Source organism: Rhinopithecus bieti, unplaced genomic scaffold (genome assembly GCF_001698545.2).
Source record: "Rhinopithecus bieti isolate Rb0 unplaced genomic scaffold, ASM169854v2 scaffold_57243, whole genome shotgun sequence".
In the NCBI taxonomy this organism is placed as follows: Eukaryota; Metazoa; Chordata; class Mammalia; order Primates; family Cercopithecidae; genus Rhinopithecus; species Rhinopithecus bieti.
The window spans coordinates 454,783-476,065 of NW_016822477.1; the positions used below are offsets into that span (position 1 = coordinate 454,783).

At 40.9% G+C, this 21,283-nt stretch overlaps 1 protein-coding gene across 1 annotated transcript in view; it reads right to left on the minus strand.

The window, feature by feature from the left end:
- Positions 1–21,283, minus strand: part of PLCE1 (phospholipase C epsilon 1) — a 157,749-nt gene that overhangs the window by 73,004 nt on the left and 63,462 nt on the right. Inside the window, exons 4-6 of the mRNA XM_017860966.1 lie at positions 17,589–17,847; positions 15,551–15,756; positions 5,038–5,713 (exon numbers count right to left, since the gene is read on the minus strand). Of these exons, the coding sequence (XP_017716455.1) occupies positions 5,038–5,713; positions 15,551–15,756; positions 17,589–17,847 (1,141 nt within the window). The remainder of the gene's footprint in view (positions 1–5,037; positions 5,714–15,550; positions 15,757–17,588; positions 17,848–21,283) is intronic.

A 21,283-nucleotide genomic window follows, 5' to 3' on the forward strand; every position in this document is an offset into this window, starting at 1 on the left:
TATTAAACAATTGTCAATGATTCTCCCCATAAGTCAGTTAATAAAACCACAAAAAGTTGCCTATGAGCTAAAGATGATATTGATATTTCATGCATTGTATAAGAGGGCTCTTTAAAAATTAATTTCAATGTACTGTCTTTACTCTTCAAAAACATTTAAGACTGGCTCTCCTTTGCAGTTCCAAAGAAGTGCTTATAGATAGATTTTGCTTTGTTGCAGATCACATGCGAAGAAAAAGAAGCTTTGTGTGTGTGTGTGTGTGTGTGTGTGTGTGTGTGCGCGCGTGCATGCTTGCTCCTTCAGCCTAATGTTTAATAACTGATTTTATGACTTGTGCATTCCCACTTCCTGCATCCTGTTATGGATCCCAGGATGCTGAATAACTTGGGTACTTGACAAAGAAACCTTTTGGTTACCTCTTATAGAGGAACATTGTGACTTATGCCTGTCCATGATCTATTTCTCCCTTCTCTAACCATACCCCAATTTTACTTTAACTGCCTCTTCTCCACTGGATATAGTCTCGATAGGTGTGCCAATCAAGCTGAAATATCCTCCTTTGACCAATGATTGGCACATCATCCCAATAAGCCAATCAGAATCCCCTTCCTGGAGCAGGGTTCTTGAATGCAGTGATGAAGAGAATGAAAATGGTTGGAGATCAGTCTACCTGCTGGAGGCCTGCTGAAGAGAGTCCCTGCTAACAAGTCACTGGGAGTAACTCCAAGTTGGAGTAAACATTTCATAAATGAAACCTAATGGATAGGTTTTAACTACCATTTTGAATAACATACTCTGAATCTGAAAGAAGAGTAAAACTTTTATTTATGGATTTTAACCAACACATCTTTAAAAGCTTAATAGGCCCATTATAGTTTACATGTAAAATAATTGGCACCATTAACCTCTACTGCTTTGATTTTTCTAATTTCAGAACATCCCAACATGGGTCAAACTTTACCACTAACAGAAACATGTTTAGGTCAGGAAAAGGAAGGATGCCTTTGTTTAGTTTTTAAAGGAAGCTTTCTGAGAAGTAAACTGTAGTTTTAATTTTTGTTTTACACAAAATAATAAACTTGTTTGGGATGGATGAAGGATATACTTTCTTCTTTTTTTTTTTTCTTGGAGGTGGAGTCTCCCTCTGTTGCCCAAGCTGGACTACAGTGGCGTGATCTTGGCTCACCGCAACCTCCGCCTCCCGGCCTCTCCTGCCTCAACTCCCAAGTATCTGGGATTACAGGTGCGTACCACCACACCCAGCTAATTTTTGCATTTTTAGTAGAGATGGGGTTTCACCATGTTGGTCAGACTGGTCTCGAACCCCTGGCCTCAAGTGATCCACTCGCTTCAGCCTCCCAAAGTTCTGGGATTACAGCTCTGAGCCACCGCAACCAGCCTACCTTCTTTTTTTAACGTGGGAGATGGACTACCATAAGTGAAGGCACATATTCAATTTTAGAAAACAGTGTTTTTGTTTTTTTGTTGTTGTTGTTTGTTTTTTCTTTTTTTTCTTTTTTTGAGATGGAATCTCGCACTCTTGCCCAGGCTGGAGTGCAGTGGAGAAAACAGTTTATGTGAAAGTTGAAGATTAGGAAATAGATTCTTTAAAAAATATCCATGCACTGTTACCTCTTGGCATATCTTTGCATGTGACATTTTAAAGACCATTAAACTAACCTGTATCCTTTAAATAAATCTCTTTTTTTCCCCCATAAAGATAGTCAGAATCTGTTTTTTGCTTATAACCCAAGATATTTACCTGGTAATCCCATATTTAACTTTCTTAGCCTCCCAGAGCTCCTTCCAAATACCCAGGATTATAGGCCATCAATTCTGTCCATGACAACCTTGGGCCAAAGCTCAAGATATTGGTCTTTCCTCTACACCCCACATCACATCAACATCTCTGCACAGTTTACTTTCTTGGATTTTCCTGTATTTTTCCTAGGCTTCTCTACAAATGTTATTACTTCTTCTTGTCTTTTGTGTTATCTCTTGTTACTACTTCCATCAGTAGTACTCAAATACTTGTAGTATTTGAAAGTAACTCCACTTACATTTACCACATAAGGAAATTCTAATGTCAGAAAGATTATTTTCTATATAAGCACTTCCCAAGCTAGGGATTAAAAAATCCCCTTATAGAGCTGTTAACAGAAGTTTGGAAAAACCCAAACAGTGTTTCACACATTTCTTTAGCTTATAGATAAATTTAAATAGTTTTTTTAACTTTAGGGCATCTGAGAGAATTTAATTTTCTAAGAGGTATTATAAATCACCAATACAGATATTAAACATTAACAAAAGATTTGATATTCTGTTCTCTGAGTACTAAGTTAGCATCTTCTTGGTGATCCCTGAGTCAATTTGGGAACTGGTTTATATGATGAGAAAATGATCAGTCCATTGGTCTTTCCCACTTTTTGCTTTTGAAAGAAATCTTGAGTATCTGTTTCTAAGGCACGTTGCCCGACTTCGTAAATGGCTCATGTAGAGAGAGCAGTGTCAAGGAATAACATCACCTATATTTCAGAAGTGGTTGAGGAGTATGAGCTGTTTTGCCTCTATACTGCAACATCTTGGTTCTGTGCAGGGGTAGTAGGGGAGGGTGGAGCTGTGTTTGCAGCTGGGTAGGACTGAGTCTCTCTAGGTCACTTCTGTCTCTGTTCCAGCAGCAGCTCTTACCTCTTAATCTGCTGTTCATGGTCTCAGCTGGTACATCCTTCAGTAAAAGCTGAAGAGTGCTAGGGTAAATGAGAAACCAAGTACCTCTTCTGTATTAATTCAGTGACCTATGCTATAAGCTTGAGAAGAAGACAAATGGAACAACTAAACCACACAGACTTGGTGACAGGAATTGTAATTAAGCTTAAACACTGATCTATGTCCATGTTTGATGAATTTTCCTGATTCTAGAAGGCCAAGGAATAATTGTAATTAAAAATTGATATTCACAATAGCTCCTGAAGACTTTTTTTTTCTTTCCCAGCTCAGTGCACTGAAAGCTCCCTGTGGAGTAAACAGGAAGCAGGTATTTTGTTTTTTCTTTCTTTTTTTTTTTTTTTTTTGAGACAGAGTCTTGCTCTGTCATCCAGGCTAGAGTGCAGTGGCATTATCTTGGCTCACTGCAACCTCCACCTACCGGGCTCAAGCAATTCTCCTGCCTCAGCCTCATTAGTAGCTGGGATTACAGGTGTGTGACTAATTTTTTGTATTTTTAGTAGAGGTGGGATTTTGCCATGTTGGCCAGGCTGGTCTCGAAATCCTGACCTCAGATGATCTACCTCCTCAGCCTCCCAAAGTGCTGTGATTACAGGCGTGAGCCACTACACACAGTCAGGTATTTTGTTTTCCATTTTAGATGAGTTAACTAAAACTGGCTTTGTGCTGTGTAACATTAGGATAATTGTGTACATAGGCCTATCTGCTTATTAATTAATCAAGTTAGTCACTCAGGATATGGTCTCTACTCATAATCACGGCATGGGTGTAGGGAAAGAAGAAAGAAGGGGCATTACATGTGCCTTGTCTAATTTCCTGGGGCAACAAATGTTTTTAATTGTCAGAAATGTATTTGAACTGTGACAAGTACATGAAATCAGCCATTTGAGTTGTTCAAGTGGTAGTTCTATTTGTTCTGTGACAATACAAAAGATATTTCTTTTTGCCATGAAGATAGAAAAGCATAGCAAAGAAAAACTGAATACTTTGATACAACTCATTTGAGAATGACACTTCAAGTGTCACCTGCTTATGGAGTTTAAGACTCAATTTCCAAACAATCTGTACCCTCTTTTCCCCAAAGGATGCTACTCTGGTTATGCCTGTGTCTCTTCTATCTCATTCAGCCCAGCCCTGTTGCCACCCTAAACTATAGTGCTAGAGTACCTGATAACATAGGGTTAATGAAAGACTAACTCACTCAATGTAAGCAGCTGACTGTGACAAACTGCCCGCTAAGGGCTGCTGCCACTACAAACCTAGTAAAGAAGAACTCCACATAAGAATTATCCCACATTTGGGAAAATTTCTTTCAACCTTAAAGAAATTAACCCCTCACCTCTACTATTAGGCAGCAGTACGCAGTAAGTTAAAGAACTCTCCAAAAGTCACATAGCATGTTAGGAAATGAACCAGGATTTTAATTTTGATAGGGACAGTTTTCAATGTATCAGCTAGTCACTAACTAATAATAAAAGTATTCAGATAACAATGCTTTCCATTGAAACTTGAGTAAGTGAAAATGCTTATATTAACTGGTTTCTTTGCAGATGGGAGAACTACAATGACCCTGGGACTATTTTTATGTAATATAATACAATATATACAAATATAATATAAAATAAAAACAGTGGCCGGGGTCATTGTAGTTCTCCCATCTGCAAAGAAACCAGCTAACATAAGCATTTTTCACTTACTACAAAATCTAAGTAAAATTTCATACAAAATACAAATAAGACCACCTATGAGTGCAGACACTATTCTTCATACATATGAATTATACTGTGGCTTTACACATATTAACTTTTTTTTTTTTTCTCTGAGAGAGTCTTGCTCTATCACCCACCCAGGCTGGAGTGCAGTGGTGCGATCTCGGCTCACCGCAACCTCTGCCTCCTGGGTTCCAGCAATTCTCCTGCCTCAGCCTACTGAGTAGCTGGGATTACAGGCATGTGCCACCATGCCCGGCAAATTTTTGTATTTTTAGTAGAGACGGGGTTTCACCACGTTGGCCAGGCCAGTCTCGAACTCCTGACCTTGGGTGATCTGCCCATCTCGGCCTCCCAAAGTGCTGGGATTATAGGCATGAGCCACCACCTCAATTAATTCTCACAGCCACCCTGTGAGCAGGTGTTATTATTTTCATTTTATAGAAAACGGGATTGGGGTACCAAGAGGTTAAGTAAAAAATGCCCAAGGTCACCACAGGTAGTAACTGTCGGAGCTGGGAGCATGAACTTGGTGGTCTGGTCACCAAGTGTGTGCTCTTGAGTATTACGCTAGTGAGGAAAGAGGGATGGCTGCGCCCCTTACCTGATAGAGGCTGACGTACTGTTTCCGCAGCCACTGCTGTCTTTGGTCAGGGAATTTCCTCATCTTTCTCACAGCTCTAGTGAGTTCCAACAATCCGCTGAAGAGCATTTTAGCTGTGTGCTTTGGTGCCACGAAGTGCAATAATCTATTGTCCGTGGTCTGAAGCCCATAGAGCAGTGTCACACCAGTCTCTGACAGGAACATGCTACCCAGTTTGTTCTGAACACACACAGTGTGTATATCAATGCCAGGGTGGCCCATGTATACAGCCTTCACTGCAAAAAGATCCAAGACCCCTTCCGTCAGGCCACTTAATCCAGCATTGCCCAGTAGTGGGAATTTTCCAGGCTCAGCTGTGTTATAAAGTACACCAAGTTTTGCTTTAGTGCTAGCTGGGGAGGCAGTTGTGGGCTTTACCCAGGTCAAGGTGCTATTGTCAGGCTGAAGCTGGAGGAAGCATCGGGCAGAGAGGTGTGTGTCCTGGTCATAGTGGATGACCGTGGCCCCCTGCAGCAGGAACTGGTGCACATCGGCTTGGATGGACAGCACATACCACGGGATGAGCTCCGTCCCATGGTCAAAGGCCTTCTGTGAGTCCTCTGAACCATGAGAGTCGTATTCTTTGGATTGCTCAAAGATATCATTGTCTGAATCCAACAAATCTCCAATTATAAACCTGAAGGAAAGAAACAGCAATTTGGTTTGTCCTATAATCAAAAGTGAGAACAACCCAAAGCCATTTTCACTGACACTAGACTTCATTTTTCATCCCACTATGAATTCAAATTAGCATAGGAAATACAAAATACTAAATAGCACATAGTAACTTTTAATAACCGAGGCCGGGTGTGGTGGCTCATTCCTGCAATCCCAGCACTTTGGGAGGGCGAGGAGAGTGGACCACTTGAGGCCAGTAGTTCAAGACCAGCCTGGCCAATATGGTAAAACCCTATCTCTACTAAAAATACAAAAATCAGTCAGGCATGGTGGCATATGCCTGTAGTCCCAGCTACTTGAGAGGCTGAGGCAGGAGAATTGCTTGAACCTGGGAGGTGGAGCTTGCAGTGAGCTGCGATCACGCCACTGTACTCCAGTCTGGGTGACAGAGCAAAAAAAAAAAAAAAAATTTCAAGTAACTTTTTATAACTGTATTCTAATATTCTTTATAACTGTATTCTTATCTTTAGCAAGGTATCTGACCATAAGCATAAGAAAACAACTACTAGATGAGTTATTGTATTTTTATTCTCAACAACAATAATCTTTATTATGTATTAGTTTTCCCTCTTGTGTCAGGAACTGTGTTAAATACTTTATGTACGTTTTTCGTACTAAATCCAATCTACTTGCAAGGTAAGTTTTATTATTCTTTTTCTACCTATGAGGAAACCAAGGTTCAGAAAGGGAAAGTAATTTGCTGAAGGTAACCCATCTCAGAAGAGACCAAGCCAAGGTAAGGTTTTGGTCTAACTTCATAGCTTGGGATTTTCATTGTTAGGCTTGTTTGCCTTCAATTAAATCATAAACAACAGTCATGATCTGAATATACTGGAGCTAAAATAGGTAAAAACAAGACTTAACCGGCTGGCTTGAGAAGTACCTCTGTTAAAAATAAAATACAATTAGTTCAAAGATACTCCTTTGAAAGAAAGTAGGCAGATTGCTTGAGCCCAGAAGTTTGAGACCAGGTTGGGTAACGTGGTGAGATCACAGCTCTACAAAAAATACAAACATTGGCCAAGTATGGTGGCATGCCTATAGTCCCAGCTACTCAAGAGGCTGAGGTGGGAGGATTGCTGGAGCCTGGGAGGTGGAGTCTGTAGTGAGCTGTGATAGCACCGTTGCACTCTAGCCTGGGCAATAGAGCAAGACCCTGTCTCAGAAAATATAAATAAATGAAATTTAAAAAGGACACTCCTTGGGAAATATGGTCATGGTGGCCAGATAAGCAAAACAGTTCTCCTGGACTCAACGTTAGATTTCTACTCTCTGTGTGCGTGTGCGTAGGTGTACACAGAAAAGGCTAGTCTGCATAGAAAATTTAGCACGTTCCTTCCACTGAGTTAGGAACCTGGATTATTTGAGCCAAGAGAATCAGGGAGCAGTGAAGGCAAGGCATTGCTTCTTTTTTACATGGCCACCTCGGTAGGAACCTGCCCAAGGGTCTCATTCTTTTCAAAGCATAGGAAGTTGTTAGTAAGATCAAGGTTTCTGCTGTTTGGTTCACAGACATCACTAGCAAAGTGGTGAGTAAAATTGTGAAGGAGCTGGTACATAGGCTGGTCCATGCGTCTCCAGGAAGGAAGGCTCTCATGCTCAGGAGACACTTGGGCCACCTACTGCCTTTTGATGAGGCAACGACAGTATCATGGGGCTTGTTGACACTCCTCAGTTTAGACTGTTGTCCCTGAACAAGATTACCATTCTTGCTTTCAAACAGCAGGTTCTACCTCCTTGCCCCACACGTGGATATTCTTTTTTAAAAAAGTCTACCAGAAATACTGAATTTTAGTGTCTCACAAATCTGATGGTAAGAAAATCCATTTCAGAGCCCCATACAAGAAATAACCAAAAATCCAGCAACAATAAAATGTATGCATAGATTTTGGTGTATTCATGCAATGTCATTCTGTACAGCAATGAAAATGAATAAGCAATAGCTAACTACATGGAATAACACAAATTGTAAGCAAGACACACAAGAATGCATATGATATGTATTTGTGATACATAAATACATACATTTATGTAAATGTCAATTACAAAACCAGGTAAAACTATACTATACTATTTAGGAATGTATATTAGTAGAAAACTACAAAGAAAACAAGATGTTATTGTAAAACTTATAATAGTTTTCTCTAGGGGGAAGCTGGTAATAATTGGGCAGGGAAATAAGTAGTTTAGGGGTGCTGGCAATGTTCTAACCCTGGGCGCTAGTTATACTCAGTCACTTGATAATTATTCAAATACATTGTTTCAATAAACTTTTAATTTTAGGATAGTTTTAGATTCATAGAAAATTCCAAAGAACGTATACCTCACACAAAAATTTCCCTATTAATATCTTACATTAGTCTGGGATATGTGTCATAATTCATGAACAAATCCTAACACATTATTACTAATTAAGGTCCACATTTTATTCAGATTTTCTTAGTTTTTACCTAGTGTCCCTTTTCTCTTCCAGGATTTCCCATTACATTTACTTGTCATGTCTCCTTAGGCGATGATAGTCTCTCCTTGTTTTAGGTGCTCTTGACAGTTTGGAGGAGTACTGCTCAGGTATTTTGTGGAAGGTCCCTCAATTAGGACTTGGCTGATATTTTTCCCATAAGTAGATGCAGGTTGTGGATTTGGGGAAGGAAGACCATAGAGGTAAAGTGTCATTCTTATCACATCATATTGAGGGCACCCACTACCCGCATGACTTCTCCCTGGTGATACTGACACTGATCACCTGGCTGAGGACCTATGTGTCATGTGCCACTGTACAGTTACTACTATCATTATTAACTCATTTCCATACTCTACTCTTTGGAAAAAAGTCACCATGCCCAGCTCACTCTTAAGGCGGGGGGAGTTATGCTGCACTTCCTTGAGGGTGAAGAATCTACCTAAGTTATTGGAAATTCTTTTGCACAGAAGATGGATCTCTTCTCCCCGATTTGTTAGTTTATTTATCATTTACACATATCATTTACTTATATCGGTATGATCTCATGAATATTAAAACTTTGGGTGATTGATAATGTGATACCACTTTATTTATTTTATTGTTGTGGCCATTGGGAGCTCTTCCTGTTGGCTCTTGCATTCCTTTCACAGCTCCCATCACTGTGTTTCTTTTGAGCACTTCCTTACTACAACAAGATTCTCCAGGCTCATCTTGTATATTTTCTGCCCCAGTCCTAGAATCAACCACTCTAGGAGAAACCTTGCCTCCCTTTATTGAAGAATGGTATTAGAAACCAAGATCTGGGCCGGGGGCAGTGACTCACACCTGTAATCCCAGCACTTTGGGAGGCCAGAACAGGTGACCCTCTTGAGGCCAGGAGTTCAAGACCAGCCTGGCCAACGTGGTGAAACCCCATCTCTACTAAAAATACAAAAATTAGCTGGGCGTGGTGGCAGGCACCTGTAGTCCCAGCTACTTGGGAGGCTGAGGCACAAGAATTGCTTGAACCCAGGAGGCTGAGCTTGTAGTGAGCAGTGAGCTGGCATTGTGCCAGTGCATTCCAGCCTGGGCAATGGAACAACACTCTGTCCAAAAAAAAAAAAAAAAAAAAACAAAACAAACAAACAACAACAACCACCACCACTAAGATCTGGGGTTACATGATATTTTCTGCTCTTTTCCTAATGTTACTTCATATTATGAATTAATATTACTTCATTCACTTCATAAAAAGTGAAACAAGAAAAAAATCATTTGTGTCTTATTTAGCTCCATCCCTCTGAAATTGCTCTTGGTAACACTGGAAAACCAATACTTATGTCCTTGTACACAATGCCTTCATATATGCCTGCTGCAGTCATCCTGGGTTTAATATTAAACATCACCACCTGTTTGCTGTGTGACCTCATCAAAACACTCAACCTCTCTGAGCCTCACTATTAGATGGCAAAAAGACAATGCTCATCTCATAGAATAATGGTGAAGATCAAATAAAATAACAGTTGGAAAGCACTTAGCACAGCACCTGTCTTGGTAAAGTACACTCATTAAATATAGGAAGACCAAGTCCTTGCACTTTTCCTTTCTCACTTCCTCTTCTCTAGGCTATCTCAGCCCAGACGTTCCTCTAGAGGGGCTTTCTTATTTATTTATTTATTTTTTTTGGAGAAGGAGTCTTGCTCTGTTGCCCAGGCTGGAGTGCAGTGGCATAATCTCAGCTCACTGCAACCTCCGCCTCCCGAGTTCAAGTGATTCTCCTGCCTCAGCCTACCGAGTAGCTGGGATTACAGGTACCCGCCGCCACACCCAGCTAATTTTTGTATTTTTAGTAGAGACGGGGTTTCACCATCTCGGCCAGGCTGGTCTTGAACTCCTGACCTTGTGATCCACCTGCCTCGGCCTCCCAAAGTGCTGGGATTGTAGGGGTGAGCCACCACGCCCGGCCAAGGGGCTTTCTTCTGGGACCATTTCCACATTCTCCATGTCCTACTTCTTGTTGTTGTTTTAAGAGCAAAAAGGATTCAATTGGTGAATGTTAGTACCCATTAAAATACAACATGTAAATTTGGACATAGAACTTCTGATTTTAATCTAACAAGATAAATGGTGTTTTCCATATTCCATGTAATTTAAGTTCTGAGTTAAGTCAAGCATGTTCCAGTGAACTACTACAAGCATTATAAAAAAATAGTGTCTGGAAAGAAAAATTATAAGGCTTTTCTGGAGCCTGTTTCTGCTGCTCAGAGATGATGTAAGATGGGAGAGAGGGGACGCTGTCTTTCTTGGAGTCAGTTTTTATTTTAGAATGCAAAAAAGAACTAATGCCAGATGGTAATAATTCCATTAAAAAGCAATCTTCCAGGGACTAATGCTCAAAATAAAATTGACAATTGTTCGTAATGAAATAAGTTCATTTCAAGCAGGAAACTAGTAGCTTTCGTCTCTTAGATGATATAGTGAATGTTATGCAATTTTGTGTCTGATTCTCTTAGAAGATAATTTCCTGTGAGTTTACAAGAAGGAGGGATAAGGTGGAATGTTAAGACTTATTTAGGAACTAAATAATGTTAACCGAAGATCAAAGATGTGGTTTACCAGCAAAGAAAATACCTTGTCAAACTCAGGTTGTATGCCTTAAGGAGAGGACCAAGGAGTAAAATAGAAGAAAGGTTTTATCCTGCTCCTAAAAAGCTTCCATGGTATTCTTCAGTTAGAAACCACAGACAGATAAACACTTGTCTAATTTCCCTGATGAAAATTTTACACTGGGTGATCGACAGGTATTTGTTAACCTGGTTAAATATTTTCTTTGTAAGGGTTCGTTTGCCTCCTGCAAATTTAACATAATCCCTTGAACATGAATCACCACGTGATAAGCCTAAATTTAATTTTTTAAGATAGAAGTAAATCTATGTCCTTTCCAAAGGATCTTGCTACAGCTGTTCTCTCTAATACAATCTAGTGTTTTTAATGCTCTCTTCTGGAAAATTCTTGCTTTTAATTAACCTAGCACCTTCCTTGACTATAAGCATTCTCTTATTATATCTGAGTAGTTTGTGGGTTTTGGAACCAGTCTGCCTGAATTGAAATCCTGGCCCTGCTACCTATGAGAGTAAAATGGAGCTGTCATGAAGATTAAATAATTTAATATATGGAAAGAATTTAGGGCAGTGTTAGCTTAAACATAGGCTCTCAATAAACATTAGCATCTTAAATATTGCTAATATTGTTGTCTGGCTTGAGTTTACTAAGTTAGTATTATAGAACAAACCCATCCATACAAATGGAGATTCTCTGTAAAAATAGTATCCAAGTTTGAAGTTGGGATTTAAGTGAGAAACAAGCCTAAGGTGAAAGTTGTGCAGGTAGTGGGAAAATGGCCTTTGTTACAAATCACAGATGCAAGATAGGTCTGAGGTGTTGGCCAGAGAAGTAGAAAGAGAGAGAAATACAGAATCCCAGGTATCCCCAGCAAAGCCAGGGAGTGAGACTATATGAAAGTCTGGGCTGGGCTGAGGCAGCTGGTACAGATAAAGGATGTTGTGAGTTGGGCGTTGGTAAGGCTGAGGCCTGCCTGCATCTTTCCCTGTGGAGAATAACTGATTTCCTATCATTTTATGATTTGGGACATCCACATGCATACTTGTGTGTGTGTGGTTAATCCTGGTAACTATTATCTTTTCTCAGATATTCTGCTTAGCTTTCTTTTTTTCCTATCCCTGTGGGGTTGGATTATCGTCCAGGCACGTCTCTAATGAGGCTATTGCAATAGAAGGACACAGAAAATACCTCTTTGCAGTAAGGGAGAGGAGGATGACTGAGGGTTCTTCTGAAATGTTGACTGCTGCCTAGGGTGTCCACACCTAAGTGCTGGAGCCCCCTGTATTAGTCCATTTTCACACTGTTATAAAGAACTGCCCGAGACTGGGTAATTTATGAAGGAAAGGGGTCTAATTAACTCACAGTTCAGCATGGATGTGGAGGCCTCAGGAAACTTACAATCATGATGGACGATGAAGGGAAAGCAAGGCACCTTCTTCACAAGGTGGCAGGAAGGAGAATGAATGCAGGAGGAACAACCACACACTTATAAAACCATCAAATCTCCTGAGAACTCACTATCCTGAGAACACATGGGAGAAACCGCACCCATGATTCAATTACCTCCACCTGGTCTCTCCCTTGACACGTGGGGATTATAGGGATTACAATTCAAGATGAGATTTCGGCTGGAGGCACAGCCAAACCACATCACCCTCAGAACTTCAGCTTGGCATTTTAAGGGTGTGGTGCACACATTAATCATGATAGCCACCATTTATATTGGCACTTATAGTGTGCCGTGCATTTTGCTTAATTTATATGCATCTCTCACATAATCCTCACAAAAACCCTATCAAGTAGTATTGTCATTTCCGGTTTACAGATGACAAAACTGAGGCTTAGTAAGATTCAGCTACCTACCTAGGTGACAGAAATAGTAAGAGGTGGTGTCAAAATTCAGTCCCAGGCAATGTGACTGGAAGGTTTGAGTTCTTAATCAGCTCAAGCAGCCTCCATTGTAGGTTTCTGTCATCATCTACTTATATCTCATTTCTCCAAATGTACAAATCCTTCTTAAGGTGCAGCATGCCAAAGAGGGTCAACAATATTGAAAATGACGACAATAAGAACTTGCAGCTCCTATATGACTCTATACTCTTCTCTACACACCTTCATACTCCTCATTTCTATTTCCCAACAATGGTGCCGCATGCTACTTTTAGGTCTCCATGCCTTCATATGTTTTTAAACATACAAATGCATAGCTTATTTATTCTTTATGCTCGTAAACAAAAAAGTAATTATTAATGAGCATTATAATTCATATGAAATGTAATTGGAATGCTTTCAGAATTCAGATGTTCCTAATCTTCAGGAGTTAGACATAAAAAGAGGCTGAGGTTAGCCCCTCTACAATCAAAAGAAATGCCTTAAACTTTGCAAGACAAAGGATCCTCCCCTGTGACTGAACAAATGGTCAGGCTCATGACCCAGCTCTACTGTTTATTAGTCAGATAAGTGACTTCAGCTCGCTAGGCACAACTTCTTCATCTGTAAAGAAGTTAGACAAGCCTACTTGAAGACCCCATTGACATCTCAAGATTTTTTCAGCTCAATTTCCTTCCCGCTGAGATCTTGAAGTTTGTTTTTTTGTTGTTGTTGTACAGACAGGGTTTCACCATATTGCCCAGGCTGCTCTTGAATTCCTGGACTCAAGTGATCTACCTGCCTTGGCCTCCCAAAGGGGTGCAATTACAGGCCTACGCCACTGGGCCCAGCAAAAAGAAATCTTGAACTTTTTATAATTAGTTTTTGAGATTTCTATGAGTGTTTCTAGTGGTTTTCTGGCAGGAGTAGCTGTGAGGTTTGCGAAGAATTACAAGAGCACCCTGTAGGTGGGGTAAACCAAAGGACCATGAGATTGTCCCTTCTTTCTTTGCTGTAGTTTTCTCAGGGCTGGTGGTTGCCAAGTGAACAGGGGCTAGAGGTTGCTGTTTGTGGAGTCTCTGTTTCAGTCAGATCAACAAAGCACAGCTCCTATGGGCTTTTCAATCTGCACGTCTTTGGCAGACATAACCCTGCACTGGACATTTTAACATGGGGCTCTCAATCAGGAATGGATTCTCAAGTCCCGGCAAGTGGCCACAGAAATAGTGCTTGCTGATCTGGTTTTGGTGAATTCCATTAAACAGTCCTACCACCTATCTTGTGTGCTGAGGTTCCTTTCAGAGTAGCAGTCACTTGAGGTAAGGAAGCTATCACTGGCACTTAAGTACACAAGTTTCAAAGTGAGGATTTCAATATGACTTCACAGGTTTTATAAAAGAAATATTTGCATTTTTATGTTTTTCTCCCCTTCTAAGAGTGCTCGCAGCAGAGTTTGGAAAATGGGCAGTGGAAGAGAAATGTTCTTAGGATGTAGAAGATAAAATGATTAGGAAGAAGACAAGAGACTGTGGAGAAAATTAGAGACAACAATTTCATAACAGGTGAAAATGATGCAAGAAAGTTACCACCTGAAGGAACTCCAAGGGAAAGGAAAGGATAGTCTAGGGGTCTGACACTCAGTAAAAGTGGCAGTCCTGAAGGTATTTTAGAAAGGTCAAATGACATACACACACGCACAAACACACAGCCTCAGATGAAGGTTATTGTCAAAAGAGCCATACGAAATTCATTATTTTATCTATTCCTATCTGATGTATCCTAGTCTTAATAGTAGGATTTAAGGAAGGAATTTCAGCCAGATACAGTACGAGGAAAAGGCATTTTCTCCCAAACATCTGTTTAATTTTCTTACAAATATTGTGAAACTTATAAAGAGTTATGATTTCTTCTTTCCTGTGACTGCTAGGAACCTCAGAACAAAATGTAGTCACTCTATAGACTATATAGCATACATTTTGTATGTTTTATTTTCTCCTATTCTTATTTTCTTTTCTTTAATATCCTCAATTATTCATATTTATTCTTAAAAGCATCTACAAAATCTTTTGTTGGAAGAAATAGATATATACATAGATGCTGAGAGAGAGAGAGAGAGAGAGATTAAGAACTTAAATGGCTCTGAGAGGCTTTCTGTGCAGATGTGCTTATTTGTAGATGGTCTTCTCTCTATATATAGATTGCCACTAATGTTAGCAACCTGTTAAGTGAAAAATCTTTGAAATAATCTCTGAACAACTGGAATTACTGAACAATTAAAAAAACCTGCAGATGCCTTGTGTGTGTAGGGTTAATTTTCCCAGAACTTACAGAACAGTGTTTCTCAAAGTGAGATCATTAACCCTCGACTTAGAATCACCCAGAGGTTGGGAGAGGTAAAAATACTGATTTCTAGATATCACCCAGACCTAACTAAGTCAGTAGATTTGATTTAAAAATATCTTAATACCCACCCTAGTACCCCACCCAAGAATTAAAATACCACTGTTACAAAACTAGGAAATAAAAGATCACAGCTCTCCTCCTGAAATTTAATGTGTTGAATTTGTTTATATGGGAGGAGGGTTCTTGGTTTTTTTTTTTTTTTTTTTTTTTTTTTTTTTTAAGGGGTAATAGATGGTAAGAAGTTAAATTGCGAGCAGTAATTTTAGAACAAAGCAGCAAAATGAGAGAAGTAAATTTGAATTTAGAATTGGTAAAGTTTGAAGATAAAGAAGTGTGGCTTAATGATAAAAGTGGCAGGTTTTGATGAGGTGTCCATCTGAAACTAAGCTGAAGTAGGAAAGAACTCATCAACAGGAAAAAAGAAGACATGAGCATTCCCCACTTTTAACGTGTAAAACTTACTGCCATCGGCTTTTATCCTTCAAGGAACTTTTCCTGGAGCTGTTCCCTTCACTGGGGCTGTCCTCCTCATCTGTCTCCAGACTTCGACTGCAGCTCCGGATGACCTGAAAGATGCTGTTGACAGTGGACTCTTTCTCCGAATTCTTTAAGCCATTTTGTCCCACTCGTTGTAAGAAATTATCTTGTCCACTGTAATCTGCTACAAACTACAGAAAAATATATCGAGAATTTGCTATTGCAACTTAATATGCCTGGATAACCTACTTGGCTAGGGAAAAGAAATCATAACGTAATAAATAATGGCATTTGTGCCTATTTTATGGGAAAGAAAACAAGAGCCTCCAGGAAAAACATTTTTTCATTTCACCACATGAAATATCAAAATTCACCCTTGTTTCCACTGAGACAACTTTAATCCCTCTAGGAATCGACACTCCGCTTCAAATTTAAAACACAAAAAATAATATTATTTCAGGGCTCCCTAAGGAGAAGACTAGCCAATTTGCAGAGGAAGGGCATGGTTATTTTATCCTTATAGTGAGAACTGAGAAAAACCATGAGTAAAGTATGCTATTCTACGGAACCAGATAAAATGACTGGGCCCAAGCAAAACACTGAGAAGAGGTGATGTTTTGCTTTATTGCTCATGTGTTGTATAATAACACAGTGGCTTCTTCCTAGTTTTTAAGCTCTTTTTTTTTTTTTTTTTGAGACGGAGTCTCGCTCTGTCACCCAGGCTGGAGTGCTGTGGCCGGATCTCAGCTCACTGCAAGCTCCGCCTCCCGGGTTCACGCCATTCTCCTGTCTCAGCCTCCCGAGTAGCTGGGACTACAGGCGCCGCCACGTCGCCCGGCTAGTTTTTTGTAGTTTTTAGTAGAGACGGGGTTTCACCGTGTTAGCCAGGATGGTCTCGATCTCCTGACCTCGTGATCCGCCCGTCTCGGCCTCCCAAAGTCTTATTGTTTGTACAGTTGATCAGGAAGCTTCTCCCATCAGAGGTGAGAGCTGTGTCTGGAATAAGAGATGTGGAGTTCCCTCTTCTTAAGACGTGAGGAAGCTGGAGGGGTGTGGCCTGGGAGGCTTCCTTTAAGCTTTCTCCTCCATTTCTTGCCCTTTTATCCTAGCTCATAACCCAGAGAGATGCGGTGGTGTTGCCTGTACCTGTCAGGGGTTCTTAAGTCTTCCTGATATCAGGTGATGCCTTTGCTCCCAGGTGACACAGAAGAGGCTGAAGGTTGAAGACAGTCTTCCCACTCCATGGAGAAGGCGTGTACATGACTGTGTGTGTGTGTGTGTGTGTGTGAGAAACGTCAGTAGTACGTTCTGTCATCATGGCAGGAATAATCCTAGATTTGGGTTTGGTCCCAGGTAAGGGACTTCTCAAAATCTCCATAAACTTCTTTCCATTTTAGTCACTTCTTTCATTTTTAAACACCTTAGAGAGAGGTTTCCTTATCTTTTCCCTCCAGTTTTTCAATTCCCCTTCTCTCCAATGCCCAATGCCTTGGGTCAAAGCTCACACTATCCCTTCTGCTCTGGGAATCAGGAACAGGAGACAATGGACTGGGAAAAACCAGGGTCTGGGGATCAGGAGCCTGGAACTTGTCTCTACGTGTATCTTCAGGCTCCCCAGCATCTTCCCACAAAGGATGAAAAGAAAGCAGTTTTTTCTTCCACTGATGTGGAAAACTTAATACTCTCATTTGACTTTCTTTATCTCTTGCATCCAGACATTCCCACCCAATAAGAAAACTTGTCAATCTTCAAAACCACCAGAAAACAACGCCCTTTTTGACTTGTACTTACACATTACACCTAATACATTAAAACTAATTTCACAATACTATGTCCCACACAGTGCTAGTTGACATTCTTTTCCACAGAACTTCCAAGGATCTATGTGCTACCCAGAAACAATATAACAATTATTAACCTTGTGTTCAATCAGTGATCATTTCTTTGGTGAGCACAGACAAGGCCTGATGAGACAGCCAGCAACAGTGGTTCTTCAGTCCAGGATGATTGTGAAAGGCCTTACCTCTAAAGTTTCTTCTTGGGAATTGTACCGCGGGCATATCTTCATGAGGCCAGAGGCGCCGTCAAGCACTTCACAGAGCTCCTTCAGAAACACTCCACAGAACGGAACCACCTTACAGCCAGGGATGTGCAGGGCACGTGTCACCACCTTTCTGTACTCACAAGAGGACTCATGCTGGGCCATAGCATCCTTCAGGCTCCTCATGGTCTCAATATCAGACTGGTCCATAAACTGCCACATTTTTAAAACTTTTCTTGACCTATTGCGAGTAAATGATGTTTTTTAGACTGAAGAAGAAATAATATAGTTTACAGCAAGGAGCCTAAATTCCATACAAATTCATTCTCTTTACCAAGTTGTTGTTTTTTTTTTTTTTTTTTTTTTGGTGGTCTCACTCTGTCAGCCCAGGCTGGAGTGCAGTGGCACGATCTTGGCTCACTGCAACCTCTGCCTCCTGGGTTCAAGCAATTCTCCTGCCTCTGCCTCCCTAGTAGCTGGGATTACAGGCATGCACCACCATGCCCGGCTAATTTTTGTGTTTTTAGTAGAGATGGGGTTTTGCCATGTTGGCCAGGCTGGTCTCGAACTCCTGACCTCAGGCTACCGAAGTGCCTCAGCTTCTCAAAGTGCTGGGATTACAGGCCATCGAGCCCTGCCCCAAGTGTTCTTTACTTGTTAATATTTATGTAGGGTTCCTATCCCCACCTACTTTCCCAGATAATATGAATAATACTTTTGTAAATTGAAACTAAAAATTAAATAGGACAGATACAAACACAAATAGGGATATGGGACATGTTAGTTATGGAAGCTGGGCACTGAATGTAGGTTTGAGTTTTTCTGGCAGCTATGGCCAAAGAGGGAAAGTAGAGGGTAATATGGTTTGTGCAGATACTGGTGGAGGAGGACTGCCTAGGGAAACCTGGCCCATCTGGTCCTCTTGATCTTTTAAATATTACTCTTGGATTAATCCAGTCCTTAGTGATCAACATGAAGCCTATTGTTTTCACCTCTTCTGTAGAATTGATTTTTACTGAATCAAGCTTTGACGTGAAGCCACCAGCCCATTTTTGGGGACCTTGTTGTAAAGTATTATTTGCATAACAGGATGTTAAGTGGGACTTTCCCTATTCTGAAACTCCTGCTGAGACCCACAGGTGACAGTGCACCACATCTTCTAAAGAGAGGCCCTCACAAGGTGTTACCTGAACTGCTTTGCCCAGAGTGGTCTCCCACTCTCCTTTGGCCCATGCAGAGAAAGTGGATCTGAGCAGATAGCTTGGGAATATTTCTCTGGGGGCAATTGTGGGAGGGCTCACCTTTCTGTAAGAGGACAAGGTCACCCCAAGTGAATTCCATGGGGACACTGACCTGTGTCCTGGGCAGTCTGTGGATCACAAGAACTGGTGCATGACTCTTGCCTAAAGATTTGAGGCTAGCTGGAGCTGCCTGATGGCAAAGGGAGAGAAAAGCTTCCAGTAGATATGTCCTGTGCTTGCAGAGTTGGGAGGGCAATGTGCTATTTCCTGTGAGTCAGGAGGGGATACTGTGCAAAGAGGTGGGGCTTGAGCTGTCTTGAAGGGTCTGCCTGCTAAAAGATGAGACCCTAGCAGAAAGGGCCTGTGAGGACAGGACCTGGGGGGGGCGGTGAGGAATAAGAGGTTGACCAGAGGGTACACTGCATTTTGCTAGGTAATGGTGCAGTGGGGAGGTGGAAAAAATTAGAGAGAGTAACTAGTAAGAAAACCTAAAAGCACCCTCCATTGGTCTCTGTGAGGGCACCAAGGCCAGCACAACTGCCCCATCAAGTAAGACTCTGTGCTCCCTCTATCCCCATCCTTTCCCCTCTCCTCTCCTGTCCACTTTTTTTCTGCAGACATCCAGTTGCAGGGAAAAGTAAGAAAAAAAGACAAATTATATATTCCCCACTACTACAAGTCTCTGAGACTGGTTGTGTTGTGAAACACAGAGAAAGGAAGAAGATATATATTGAATGAGATATTAAAATTTTGATTTAGATTAACTGGATTACAAAATCACTGTGTAATATATAAGACATCCAAAGACATAAAGAAGTACAACATGACCAACACCCATGTGCCAATCTCTCCGTTTAAAAAATCAAACATCAACAATGTGGTTGAGGCCCTAGTGTATTCCTCCAAGAGCACATACGCTATTCTTCCCTCACCAGACAGGACCACCACTGGGACTTTGGGGTTCTCCTTTCCTTAAAATTCTTCGTACTTTTTCAACATATGCATATATCACCAAGCAATTTACAGAATTGTTTGTGTATTTTTAAACTTTATGTAAATAGTATCACATGGTAGATGCTCTTAGACCAGGGGTCCCCAGCCCCTGGGCCACAGACCAGTACTGGTTCATGGCCTGTTAGGAACTGGGCTGCACAGCAGGAGATGAGCGTGGGTGAGGAAGCATTACAGCTTGAGCTCTGCCTGCTATCAGATCAGCAGCGGCATTAGATTCTCATAGGAGCGTAAACCCTACTGTGAACTGTGCATGGAAGGGATCTAGGTTGCATGCTCCTCATGAGAATCTAATGCCTGATGATCCGAAGGGGAACCGTTTCATCCAAAAACCATTTTCGCCCACCCCCACATCCCCAGTCTGTGGAAAATTGTCTTCCATGAAACTGGTCTCTGGTGCTAAAAGGCTGGGGATCCCTGTCTTAAACAACTTATTTATTTATTTATTTTTAAACAGCCTTAAGTTTGCAAGACTCATTCATGTTCAAGAGCACAGGAGAATGAAATTGTGTGTTAACTGGGAAAGTGACTGGAAAAGCTACAGGATCTCTCAATGTAGCATAATCCAGTGTTGGGGGAGGGAGAGCCGGTTGGAAGCTCTGAAAGGCAATCATATCAGAAAAGTAGAAGCATATTATGATTTCATCCTACTAAATCCAGGTTGTCCTACCACTGGATTGTTATAAGACAGTGAGAATTCTTTTTTGGGGAATGAAGTGGAGGTAAAAACAAATGAAGTGAATGAATGAGACATGGTTCTCACCGGTTTCTTATTGTGTGAGTAATGGAGTAGTTATGGTTCACTTGGGGGCAAAGGGCAAACTTCAGCAAAGATCAATTCTTCATTGTTGAATTGAGAATTGACACTATTTTAAAAACTTTTATTCATCTTTATGATTATAAAGATACTAGATACTCATTGTAGAAAATCTAGAAAATATCAAAAAGATAGCAAACCCACTTATAATTCTACCATACACAGATATTCCTTCCAGTATCTATCTTATTCTTATCTATATGGGTATATAAATATTGCTGAGGTTATTAGGGATAGAGAGCTTTGTTCCCAGATAGTTTCATGTATTATGTGTCACCTGCTTTCCAACGATACAAAAACTTTTCAGGCCAGGTGGAGTGGCTCATGCCTATAATCTCAGCACTTTGGGAGGCTGAGGCAGGGGAGATCACTTGAAGCCAGGAGCTCCAGACCAGCCTAGGAAACGCAGAAAGACTCCATTTCTTAAAAAATTTAAAAAAATAGCTATTGTGCTTGTACACTCCTTGTAGACCTAGCTACTTGGAAGCCAAAGTGGGAGGACTGCTTAAGCCCAGGGTAAGAGGTTACAGTGAGCTATGATCCTGCCCCTGCACTCCAGCCTGGGTGATACAGTAAGATCTTCTCTCTTAAAAATTTGTTTTTTTACC